Source organism: Carcharhinus amblyrhynchos, chromosome 20 (genome assembly GCF_965287045.1).
Source record: "Carcharhinus amblyrhynchos chromosome 20, sCarAmb.v2.hapA, whole genome shotgun sequence".
In the NCBI taxonomy this organism is placed as follows: Eukaryota; Metazoa; Chordata; class Chondrichthyes; order Carcharhiniformes; family Carcharhinidae; genus Carcharhinus; species Carcharhinus amblyrhynchos.
The window spans coordinates 46,170,364-46,183,248 of NC_137343.1; the positions used below are offsets into that span (position 1 = coordinate 46,170,364).

A 12,885-nucleotide genomic window follows, 5' to 3' on the forward strand; every position below is an offset into this window, starting at 1 on the left:
TGCTGCTGTCAGACTTTCCAATGGACTTAACTTGCATTAAGTTGATCTTTCTCTACACCCTGGCTATGACTGTAACACTACATTCTGCACTCGTTTCTCTATGAACAGTATGTTTTGGCTGTATAGCGTGCAAGAAACAATACTTCTCACTGTATGTGACAATAATAAATCAAATCAAAATCAATTCCTATTCCCACCTGGCAGTAGGAGTTTTACATATCCAAAATGGGACACAAACCCCCTTTTAAACTGCAGGCCTACTGTTGTTATCAGAGCTCTCCCCACTTAGTGTATAGGTGGAGGGATAGTGCAACTTCCTGATTCCCCACTACACATTCAATTGGAGGGGGAACCAAGTCTAATTGACAGCTGAGGATAGAATGTAAAAACATTCCATTTGCATATAATTTATTAATTGGCAAAATGTACCTGTAATCAAATGGCTTTGACCATGTCCTAGATGCTAAGTAAACAGGTTTGCATATACGAACATTCAGATCAGTGAAAGAGTTATAGAACATTGCGCCCCCGCCCCCTCTACCTTCCACAAAACTGTGCTCCGGTCTTGTTTGGTTTTTCTTTCAACTAACCCTCTGGCACGTGGAACCAGTTTCATTCCCAGGCTACACAAAGAACAACACAGCACGGGGAACAGGCCCTTCAGCCCAACGAGCCCACGCCACCATCTTAACAATGTATTTTTCCTACACCTCCCCTGACCCGTGTCTATGCTTATGGTACCCCCATTGGAAACCAGATTCAGGGGAGAATAATTTAGGGACAATTTGTTACACCAATCAGCCTAAGAGCACATCTCTGGGGTGTGGGAGGAAACCGGAGCACCCGGAGGAAACCCACGCAACCACAGGGAGAATGCGCAAACTCCCACAGACACTGGTCTGCACAGCTGGTAGTGATAGTCACTGAGCTGTTGTGGTGCCCATCTGCTGGTCCAGCTTTAAGCATCCACAGACGACGCGAAGTACTAGGCCGCTCTCAAAACATCCAAGAGCAGCTCACGCACGACCCACCATGTGCATGCCCCTTGTTAGACAACAAGGTGGACCGACGCACCTGTGGAGTAAAAGAGATAAAACATCAACACACATAGCATTAGATTTCCAGGAATGTCCCGAGGCTCTGACCCTTATTTAAAACCATCTCCTATAACCCTCCATCCCTGTTTCACTCATGTGTCTATCTAAGTAAACCTTAAACAAGTCTTGGTGTTCCAGTCCATCGGTGCAAGGATATTGGCTGAGGTCAGTATTGACCTCACTTAGCTCAGCTTTTTGTAATCCTAACTCCATTTAGCCAAGTAAAGACATAAAACAGCAACCTCTGCATCTATCTTTCATTTCCAGTAAACTGGAAGGTATAGGAGATCAGAAAAGCAAGAGGGTCTGATGGACACACATACATAACAAGGAACAGGACTGAAGAGATTAGTCGCGCACGCTGTGCAAAGTTGTGTATAGAACATACTGTATTTAAAAGATGCAGGGAGACACCAATTTAAAGAATTTTACAAGAGCTGTATGTGCCAGAAACAAAAAGAACATTCATTAACAGGTTAAAATTTGTTTACATATATAACATTGAAAAAAACTTAAGGCAAAATAAATCTTTGTACCTACAAGTTTGTCCATATATATAATATGCTTAATCCAATACCAGTCACAATACAATCAGGTATGTCTATGCGGTTACATCACATTTTGACACCTATTGTTGCAAGGGTTTTTCCTTTTAAAAATTAACCATAACCGCTTTTCCACTTATTATATCAGGTTTTCAGACCAATCAGAACAAAAAAAAGCCAACTGAACAAATTACATGATAGAAACAGAGTGCTCTATACAGTTACATCACAAAGTCTGCAAAAGGCGGCATTTTTTTTAAAGAAAGGATCAAAGCGAATTGTTACATGATTTATACAGGAAGCAAACCAGGGAGGAAACTGATGAGAGGATTAGGATGAAGCTTGGAGAAGCAAAAGTTTTACTCATTCTATGAGTCTGTAGGTGTCTGTAGTGTGTCTGTTTGGGGTGGGTGTGCGTGTGTAGGGATGGTGTATTGTCAGGGAGTGGTGTAGATGTGGGGTGTATGAGGGAGTGTCTGTGGGTTTCTGTGCGTATGGTGTGGTGTGGAGAGGGTGTGTTGGTGCGTGGGATGTGCACATGCAGTGCGTTTAGGGATGTGTGTGGGTGTATGGGGCACGCATGCACGCTGTACGGGGGGGTGGTTGTGGTAGTGTGTGCATCCCTGTGTGCATGTTTGGGGTGTGTGTGGCACTTGGACAGTCTTTGTATACAAAGCTTAACAGTCATGCTTGGACACGGTAAATTGTACAAGGCAATTGTCACCACAATAGGTTTCGAGACTAAGGATCAGGCACTGCACTTTGAATTCAAATATAGCTAAGAAAGCTCCACATTGTACAGGCTTCATCCACAAACACTCTGCGAACACAGAAAAGGGACAGGAATCTTTACGGCACCCATCGTCCTCAATGGCAAAAGCACACAGGGTCTTAGAACTCTAAGCTGCTCTCAAGGAGACCCACTCACTGAGGCTTCCTTCACAACTGATCAAACATTCTCAACCTAAAGCATCCTCCATTTGTACTTCCTCCGATAGAGTCAGTTATTACTGTGTAATACATAAAACTGTTACAGGACAAATGAGGCAGAACCCTCTTACAAACCAGGTAAGACTTTAAACTTGGATGCATGTTATCAAGTCAAAGCTTCTGAAATGGAATCAAGTTAATTTTAATATATTGAATGGAATGTCATTAAAAGAAAACCAGAGTAAAACACAATAGTGTCTTTGATATACATCAACATTACATAATATTTCAGGGATATACACCAGTAATTTACTTTCAAATCTATAAAAGACTTAATAGTGAGGGAACCACCTTGACAGGGCAGCCATCCTTAAAGTGTACACAATCTATACAACCAACCAACAGAGCAACACTGGTTTAAAAGAATGCAGGTTAACATCACATATTTTTCCTCTCATTGGAAATCTAAACATTTCATTATGTCTGGGGAATCCCACTGAAACAAACGAGGTTTAGAAATCCCACACAATGCATTTACAAGATTTGAAACAACAGATTCGTCACTGATGTGACCAGACACTGGGCAGTTGTAATACTGAATGATCAGTTATACTTCGATAATTCTCAAAGTGCATTTAAAAAAACTAAACTGAAGTGCTTATTGAAATCAAAGGTGTCTGTCATTTTTTGTATTAGTTCAATAAGTCAGTCCTGCTTTCTTTCAAACACCATCGCTAAGTTACGTAGGATGTAGATCATTAAATGTGTACGCACTGGCTGTACATCTTTCAGATTTTTTTGCAAACACCAATACAGCCAGTGTGTGAATTCTCGTCTCCGAGTTGAGAAAGAGTCCACAGCAAGCAAAAAACGCCATGGCTGCCAGAATGGACAATCTCCACGGTTACAGATGCCACGGCAGAGTTTTTAAGAGAGAGTACAATGAATAAGCTGAGATGCACGAGACAGGATTCAGGAGGAGTTAGAAACAAACGAACTCTGAGCATGTCCAGTCCTGCAGTCCTGGCCCTGGAAAAGCAACACACCAAAAATTAGTAACACTGGGGATGGTACATGTACACACCTTCCTTTGACCGAAGGAATCACAGAATCATGCAGGAGGTCATTCGGTCAACTGTGTCTGCACTGGCTCTCTGAAGGAATGTTCTATCTTGTCCCACTATTTCCTAAGTTAACCTGAATTCACCTTCTCGACCTTTACTCAAGTAGAGGAATTTAAAAGGCCTTTATATTAAGCCACTTTTCCAAAACCCATCTGAAACTTTACACCTTTGCAGTCCTCCGATTGAACAGACATCCAAAGACCAGAGAAATTGGCAATGTAACAAAGCCAAAATTGAGGGCTCCACTGAAGTTGGACACCCCAACAGATAAATGGAACAAATCACAAGTGAAAAAACACATCTCGGGTTTTAAAACTGGCACCTTGGATAAAATGTGGCAGTGTAGAATATGAAATTCCCTACTCCAACATTCAGAAACTTGAGTCTGCACCCCAAGTGTTTGTAATTGCAAAAACACAGTTTTCATATGAGACTACTAGTTTGTGAAGAATGACCTTCAGGTCCTATGTCGGTGCTGAGGAATCACTTTTTATAATGCAATAGCATTAACAATTTGCCCCTGAAGACTTGCCCAAAGCTGCAAGACCACCACCGCAAGCTGGAAGCCCACTGTGGATCAAGATAAATATCGAGCAAGGTGGTTCAAGTGACTGACAGAATTTCCTTGACATCGACAGATCATCCTTCGCCATTTAAGTAAAACTAAATTAGGATCTCTGACCGAGAATCATCCGGGTCTATTCTCTCTCCACAGATACTGTCAGACCTGCTGAGATTTTCCAGCATTTTCTGTTTTTGTTGTAAGTTAGGATGTAATTTAGCTGGAAGGCTGATCCTCAACACACAGTCATTGTACTGCCAGTTGCACAGAAGCTGTAGGGTTGGCTGAATTGGGAAATCATGTCATGAAATCAAAGTCATTCCAACCAGTTCTTCAAAGGTTGGATGAATTGAATTGGAATAGAGTGAAATTAAACTTTCATTCTACATGATGTTCACTGCCAGTATCATCTAGCATAGAATCATGTCCATTCCCCATTTCTCTGACTGAAGAATTATAAAAAAACATTTTACAAGCAAGTTGCACTTTTAAGACATAAGCAGCATCAGTTGCTGGTTAGGAAAATTGCACTAATTCCTACCTGTGTAGTAGTGCTGACACTCAACAGAATAAGCATAAAATACTGGAGGGGGTAATCAAGTGAACAATTATTGCAGTTTTGCACAGGATTGTCACTTAATACACTTAATATCTAGAATTTTACCATCCTTTTTCTGCTCAACTTTCATCACTACATTGCACCCAAGAGTTGTGTTAAATATTACCTGTATGCAAAAGCGCTTGTAGTTTAGGAATGCTGATAGAGGGGTTGAAACCTGGCTGTCTCCTCGAAGATCAGCTCCTTCAGCTTCTCCTTGGGTAGGTCATCCAGCTCCATGTCAAACTTAAAGGGTGCTTCTGCAATAGGCTAAAATCAGAACACCAATTAAGAACATTTCTGGGAAATAAATATCAAAAGCTATTGTTTATTACGTCCCATAGTTTTCCCGGGAGTTCCTCTGCTACTCATCATCCCAAAGCAATCAAGTTAACTGTGGGAGTGTAGCCAGGATCCCAGTTTACATGAACCCAACCCAAGATGAAATGGTCCCACAGTAGGTCAAGCTATAGCAGCAATCAATACATTACAAAATCTTTCGAAGGAGGAAATCATTTGAATGGCCACATGTCTGCTGCCAAAGATCTATCCACTTAGTCCTAATCCCCTAGCACCTTACTTGGTCTTTGGACTTTTTTATATTTTAAGTATTTAAAAGCCAGATGGATTCAGTCCCCTATTGAAACCTCTTCTGCTTCTTAAAACACTCACCTTTCACCATACATCTTCTACCTCCCAGTCCTGTCCACAGTCCCCAAACAAAGAGAGAAGGATTTCCCAAGCCATAAAGTCATTGCCACTTCATCAGCTTATAAGAACATAAGAACATAAGAAATAGGAGCAGGAGTAGGCCATCTAGCCCTTCGAGCCTGCCCCGCCATTCAATAAGATCATGGCTGATCTGTCGCTGCTCAGTTCCACTTTCCCGCCCTCTCCCCATAACCCTTAAACCCCTCTCCTATCAAAAACCCATCAACCCGCGTCTTAAAAATATTTAGCGAGGCAGCCTCCACCACTTCAACGGGCAGAGAATTCCAGAGATTCACCACCCTTTGAGTGAAGAAGTTCCTCCTCAACTCCGTTCTAAACCGCCCCCCCTTTATCTTGAGGCTGTGCCCCCTAGTCCTATTGTCTTTTTTGAGCGGGAAGAGTCTTTCCACCTCTATCCTATCCATCCCATTCATCATCTTATACGTCTCAATGAGATCTCCTCTCATTCTTCTAAACTCTAACGAGTACAAGCCCAGTTTATTCAGCCTCTCCTCATAGCTCAACCCCCTCAACTCCGGTATCAGCCTAGTAAACCTCCTCTGCACTCCCTCCAAGGCCAAAATATCTTTGCGCAGGTGCGGCGCCCAAAAATGCACACAGTACTCCAGTTGCGGCCTCACCAATGCCCTATACAGCTGCAGCAAGACCTCCCTATTCACCTTGACTCTCTGCTGGCTTCTTTTGCCCAATAGCATCATAGAAACACAGGAGGAGTAGACCATTCAGCCCATCCAGCCTGCTCTGTCATTCAATAAGATCGTGGTTGATCAAACATTCAATGTGTCTTTCACTATACGATTCCCATATCCCTTTGTGTCATTGGTCCTTGTCCAAGTATAACTGGTCATCCCTCCTTATCTTCTATCCATTACAAATGTTTCTCTTTCTTTCCTCTCTTCCTTACTTCCCTGGTTCTGTACTAACTGACCTGAAACATTCTCCCTCTAAACTGATGCGTGTGTCTAGAATATTCTTTTCATTTTAACCATTAACTAACCACTGACTTATGAAAAGGAGTAGTGGTGACAATAAGTTTTTATTTTCTTTAGAAGAACATGCGACATCTTCTCAAACCTATACTCTCTTGGATCTATACTTGACTCTTTTTTGCATCTGCATGTTGCCCCCTGGCGACATGATCTTAAAACAGAGCAGTTTCCACATGTACGATGACAACGCTCAGCTCTACAACAATACTTGACTCCTCCCATTGTCTCGAAAGTGAAGCATCAGATTGCTTATCCAGCATAAGAAATTTCATTGAAATAAATGATTAAAATTCAAAGTCCAAGTGCCTTCAGCTCCACCACAAACTGGCTGCTAAAGATGGACTTCAGCCCTCACTGTGACAACTGTCTGAGGGGGAACTGGACTGTTCGCAAACTTGGCATCTTGCTTAGCCCAGAGTTGAGCTTCTGACCACAACTCCGGCCCATTGCCAAGATCCGCTATTTTCATTTTTGTAGCATCACCCAACTCCATCTCAATTCACCTGCTGCAGAAACCTGCCTTAGTTACCTTCTGACTAGCCTAACAACTCCTAGCTGGCCTCCCATGTTCTCCAACAATAAACAAGGTTTAAAGCTCCACTACCTATGTTATAACTTGTACTGTGGCCTGTTCACCCATCCCTAACCCCTAACACTGACCCCTAACCCCGATCCCTAACCCCTAACACTGATATCACCCGTGTGTCTACTAACTTAGTTGGTCCTGGTTAAGCAATGCCTTGATTTTAAAATTCACATCCTTGATTTCAAAGTCCTCCATGGCCTCACCCCTTCCAGTCTCTAGTCTTTGGATCGGTACCTTGTGCTCCTCCATTTATGGACTTACGTGCATCCTTGATTTTAATTGCCCCACTACTCATAGCCATGCCTTCATTCCTGGATCACAAGCTTTGTTTCACTATTTCCCTTCCCTCCTTTTAAAGTGCTCCTTAAAACCTATCTTTTTGGCTAAGTTTTTAAAGCCTCTGTTGTAATATTTCTGAACAAGGTTTTAAATTTTGGTTTGAAATGTTCCTGTGAAGCTCCAGTTATGTTAAAGGTGTGTATAAATATAAGGTGTTTTATGTAATAGGCGCAGCATTGCCTTTAATCGAGAGTTAAATGTCTGCTCTCCTACCTCATCACTGGGGTCATAGTACTGCTCCAGATAAGGGTGAGCAAGAGCTGCCTCCACTTCAATCCTCTTGTGTGGGTTAAATGTCAACATTTTATCCAATAGATCCAGAGCTGCAACAAAATGAAAACATCTAAATGAAAAATCCTTTTTCTAAGCACAATTCCCATGATCATATTACAACATCAATTTTTCTCATTACAAATTTCTGTGTCCTAATGGGGTTTTAGTAAATAAATCACTGATTATGTAACTGGGTCATTACTAACGCTTCCTGAAATTTTTCACGCTGTTTTCTTCAGCAAATTTGTATCATAGAAAGTGGCTCTGTTTAATGTGCTGTCGATGTTGTCTACATGGACTTTAGCAAGGCCTTTGACAAGGTACCACATGGTAAAATCTCATGGGATCCAGGGTGAGGTATTTAAATGGATGCAAAATTTTTTTGACAGAAGCCAGGGTGGTTGTAGAGGGTTGTTTTTCAAACTGGAGGCCTGTGACCAGTGGTGTGCCTCAGGGATCAGTGCTGGATTCACTGTTATTTGTCATTTATACTAATGATCTGGATGAGAATATAGGAGGCATGGTTAGTAAATTTACAAATGACACTAAGATTGGTGGTATAGTGGACAATGAAGCATGTTATCTCCAATTGCCACGGGATCTTGATCAATTGGGCCAGTGGGCTGACGAATGGCAGATGGAGTTTAATTTAGACAAATGCGAGGTGATGCATTTTGGTAGATTGAACCAAGGCAGGACTTACTCAGTTAACGGTAGGGTGTTGGGGAGAGTTACAGAACAAAGATCTAGGGTACATGTTCATAGCTCCTTGAAATTGAGTCACAGGTGGACAGAGTGGTGAAGGAGGCATTCAGCATGCTTGGTTTCATCGATCAGAACAATGAATACAGGAGTTATCTTGTTGAAGTTGTACAAGACATAGGTAAGGCCAAGAATTACACACTTGGACTACTGTGCGCAATTCTGGTCACCCTATTAAAGAAAGGATGTTATTAAACAAGAAAGAGTGCAGAAAAGAGTTACTAGAATGCTACCAGGGCTTGATGGATTGAGTTATAAGAAGAGGCTGGATAGACTGTGACCCTTTCCTCTGAGAGATCCATAAAATGATGAGAGGCACAGATCAGCTAGATAGTCAACATCTTTTCCCAAAGGCAGGGGAGTCTAAAACTAGAAGGCATAGGTTTAAGGTGACAGGGGAGAGATAAAAAAAGTGTCCAGAGGGGCAATTTTTTCAGAGGGTGGAGAGTGTCTGGAACAAGCTGCCAGAGGTAGTAGTAGAGGCGGATACAATTTTGTCTTTTAAAAAGTGTTTAGATAGATACATAGGTACAATGGGTATAGAGAGATATGGATCAAATTTGGGCAATTGGGATTAGCTTAGGGGTTTTAAAAAGGGTGGCATGGACAAGTTGGGATGAAGAGTCTGTTTCCATGCTGTAAACCTCTGACTATAATTGGATTGTATAACCAGAACTATACAGGTCAGCTGCCCCTTTAACAAAGGATTTTGGAGAAAACACTTTTCCAGTTTTCACTGAAGAAAGATTTATATTGATTTGGGAAGCAAGGGATTGGGGGCAGGAGGAAAGGAAATGATCTTCTGATTAAGGTGCAACTGGTGTGCAATCAATGTCTGGTGTTGGGAGCGACTGAGAAAGATGCAATGAGAGCATGACAAGCAACTTTCTAAAAATACCGATTTTTTAAAATGTTTAAAACCATTTTTATGGCCTTTGGGAAAAGTAGCAAAAGATGAAATTGGTTGAGCACGTTAGAGGGATCATTGACCTTTTGTCATTCATCCAGCAGGTGCGGAGGCAGATTAAGAAGACAAGAGACAGCAAAGCAAGGGGGAGGGCGAAGATGCAAGGGGTATTCAACTGGATATTTATAAAAGGACAGAAGGAGGAAGATTAACAGCTAAAGCCTGTTGAAAGCCACTTAGGGCTAAGCTTTTCCTATATATCTCACTCGCAATGCAGTTCCTTTCCTCACCACAGCAAGTCACCTACCATCTGCTCTCTGAAAATGGTAGAAAAGTAAAGGAAAAAGAGGAGAGATAAGAGGAAAGAAGCAGAAGTGTGAACCGAAATTGCAGCACAAAGACAGGAACAGTTTCTGGGTGCAAGGCCACAGGAAATCAGCCAGTTACAAGTAAAAACACAGACTATATAGGATAACCTAGAGCACCTGGATCCTTTCTAATTTAGTGACAGACAGCTCTCCGTTATTACAGCTCTTCATGTGGGAACATCATTTATTCCCTATTCAAGAAAACTTCTAATTTCAGAGGATACGTCACTAATTAGTAGCAGGGGATGGCATGATGATGGCATTGCTGCAACTGCCTCAGTACTCAGTGCCGACAACTGCCAGTTTCCAGATGCAATTTTACAACTCATCTGCTTTATCCTGGACCACAATGTCTTCACCTTCAACAACCAGACAGATGGAACAGTCACGGGGCCCATATTCACACCTCAATATGCCAACATCTTCGTGCACAGGCTCAAACAAGACTTCTTTACCACACAGGACCTTTAACCGATGCTATACACTAGATACACTGATGACATTTTCTTCCTTTGGACTCATGGTGAACAATCACTGAAATAATATGATGAAATCAACAAGTTCCATCCCACCTTCAGACTCATCACGGACTAGTCTCTAGAATTGGTTGCATTCTTGGACACTTGCATCTCCATTAAGGACGGTCACCTCAGCACCTCACTGTACCGTAAGCCCACAGATAACCTCACGATGCTCCACTTCTCCAGCTTCCACCCTAAACACATTAAAGAAGCCATCCCCTACGGACAAGCCCTTCGTATACACAGGATCTGCTCAGATGAGGAGAATCGCAACAGACACCTCCAGACACTGAAAGATGCCCTCATAAGAGCACGGTATGGCACGCGACTTATCGATCGACAGTTCTGACGCACCACAGCCAAAAACTGCATCGACCTCCTCAGAAGACAAACACGAGACAGAGTACCCTTCATTGTCCAGTACTTCCCCGGAGCGGAGGAGCAACAACATCTTCTCCTGAGTCTTCAACATGTCATTGATGAAGATGAACATTTCGCAAAGGCCACCCCCACTTCTTGCCTTCAAACAACTGCACAACCTCAAACAGACCACTGTCCACAGCAAACTACCCAGCCTTCAGGAGAACAATGACCACGATACCACACAACCCTGCCATAGCTACCACGAAGACATGCCAGTTCATCAACATGGATGCCATCATCTCACGTGAGAACACCATCCACCAGATACACGGCACATACTCTTGCAACTTGGCCAACACTGTCTACCTAATATGCTGCAGGAAAGGATGTCCCGAAGCATGGTACATCAGGGAGACCATGCAAACGCTATGACGACGGATGAAAGAACACCGCTCGACAATCACCAGGCAACACTGTTCCCTTCTTATTGTTGAACACTTCAGTGGTCACGGGCATTTGGCCTCTGATCTTCAGGTAAACGTTCTCCAAGGCAGCCTTCACAACATACGACAGTGCAGAGTCGCTGAGCAGAAACTGATATCCAAGTGCCACACACGAGGATGGCCTCAACTGGGATCTTGGGCTCATGTCACACTATCTGCAATCCCCATGACTTGTCTGAATTTGCAACATCTCACTTGCTGTCCTGTCTGAAGACAGTACACATCTCTTTAACCTATGCTTAATGCTATTGCCACTCACATTGTTTGCACTTCTTTAAGACTTGAATAGCAGATTAGCTGCAAAGACTCGCATTCTAATCACTATTTTGTAAACTGGGTGTGCCTTTATATGCCCTGTTTACAATCAGAACTTTCCATTCACCTGACGAAGGAACAGCGTTCCGGAAGCTAGTGGCATTTACTACCAAATAAACCTGTCGGACTTTAACCTGGTGTTGAGACGACTTACTGCGTTTATCCCAGTCCAACACCGGCATCTCCACATCTTGTTCTGTTATGCCATGTCTACGTGCAGTGAGCTTAATGCATTCTTTATATATGGCATTAACTGCACACAAATTATTCCAAATGTACATGACAACACATTTAATACAACGCCTCTAACTATTTCAGAAAGTGAAGGGATTCGGCACTGTCAGATATCAGAGTCAACTGATTTATGATGGAGCAAGGAAGGTCATACGTTTTAATCTCCAGTCATTCAATTTAATTTCAGCTGGATCAGCGAGTTTCAATTTGCATGGCCAGGGAGAGAGAGAGAATGACAGTCCTACATTAGTGTATTGTACAATACAGAAATAGTGAATTCCCTTTTTAATGGATAAGGACCATCAAGAGCCCTAGTGAAACTGGATATTCACACTTGTCCATCATTCCAAAAGTCTACTGTTTAATAAATATTTAGAAACTGCAAGCGAGTCCAATTCTAGTCATCAATAGGACAAATCTCAGTATTTTTCATCTTGAAATATTCGCAATGTGACCTTCCCATGTTACATTAAAAAGTGTTTCCCCTTGATCTAAAAGCAAAATTAGTAATACACGATCGTTTACAGTATTTCTCCAAAGTGGTTACAGGTTTAGATGGAAAACAGGAGTCTGATTTGTTCTCAGCACTTCAACCTTTAGATCCCTCTCAAGTGTCACTCAAGATCAGCAATGCAAATCTGCAGACATTTCTCAATGGCACCTCTGTGCTCATTCTTACCTTTCCCATCAGCTTTGGGGAACAGTCTATTCCAAGGAACTTTGTTCTTATGGGGCAGAGATTGCAGATAGTTTCTGGCTTTGACATTGATGATACAGTTCAGATCCTCTGGAGAGGGCGAGCCAAGAATACCTAAAAAACAACAGTGGGTTACTCTGGAAGTTCTTGGCTGGGGTAAAATTTTAACAGAGCTCCAATCAAGAATTCGAAGGGTCAGTTCTCTGACAGTTTAGCCTGTAACTATACGTTATGTTATGACAATGAACCATGCAGACAAGATTCCATACTCAATCACTAATCTACATTAAGTTGGCTGATTTCAGCTGGAGTGACATTAACAGGGAGCTTGGACTATGGGAAACCCCTGAACAAGTGCAATGCCAGAACAGGATTAACAATATCTGTAATAATACCCTTCACAATCATAGAATCTTATAGCACAGAAGGTGGTTAACTTG

General features: G+C 42.2%; 1 protein-coding gene across 1 annotated transcript in view; it reads right to left on the reverse strand.

Moving 5' to 3' along the window:
• Positions 1–1,468: 1,468 nt before the first annotated feature.
• mapk1 (mitogen-activated protein kinase 1) overlaps positions 1,469–12,885 on the reverse strand; it is a 101,422-nt gene continuing 90,005 nt past the window's right edge. Inside the window, exons 6-9 of the mRNA XM_080208517.1 lie at positions 12,428–12,559; positions 7,716–7,825; positions 4,984–5,126; positions 1,469–3,601 (exon numbers count right to left, since the gene is read on the reverse strand). Coding sequence (XP_080064643.1) covers positions 5,007–5,126; positions 7,716–7,825; positions 12,428–12,559 — 362 coding nt within the window. The 3' untranslated portion in view covers positions 1,469–3,601; positions 4,984–5,006. The remainder of the gene's footprint in view (positions 3,602–4,983; positions 5,127–7,715; positions 7,826–12,427; positions 12,560–12,885) is intronic.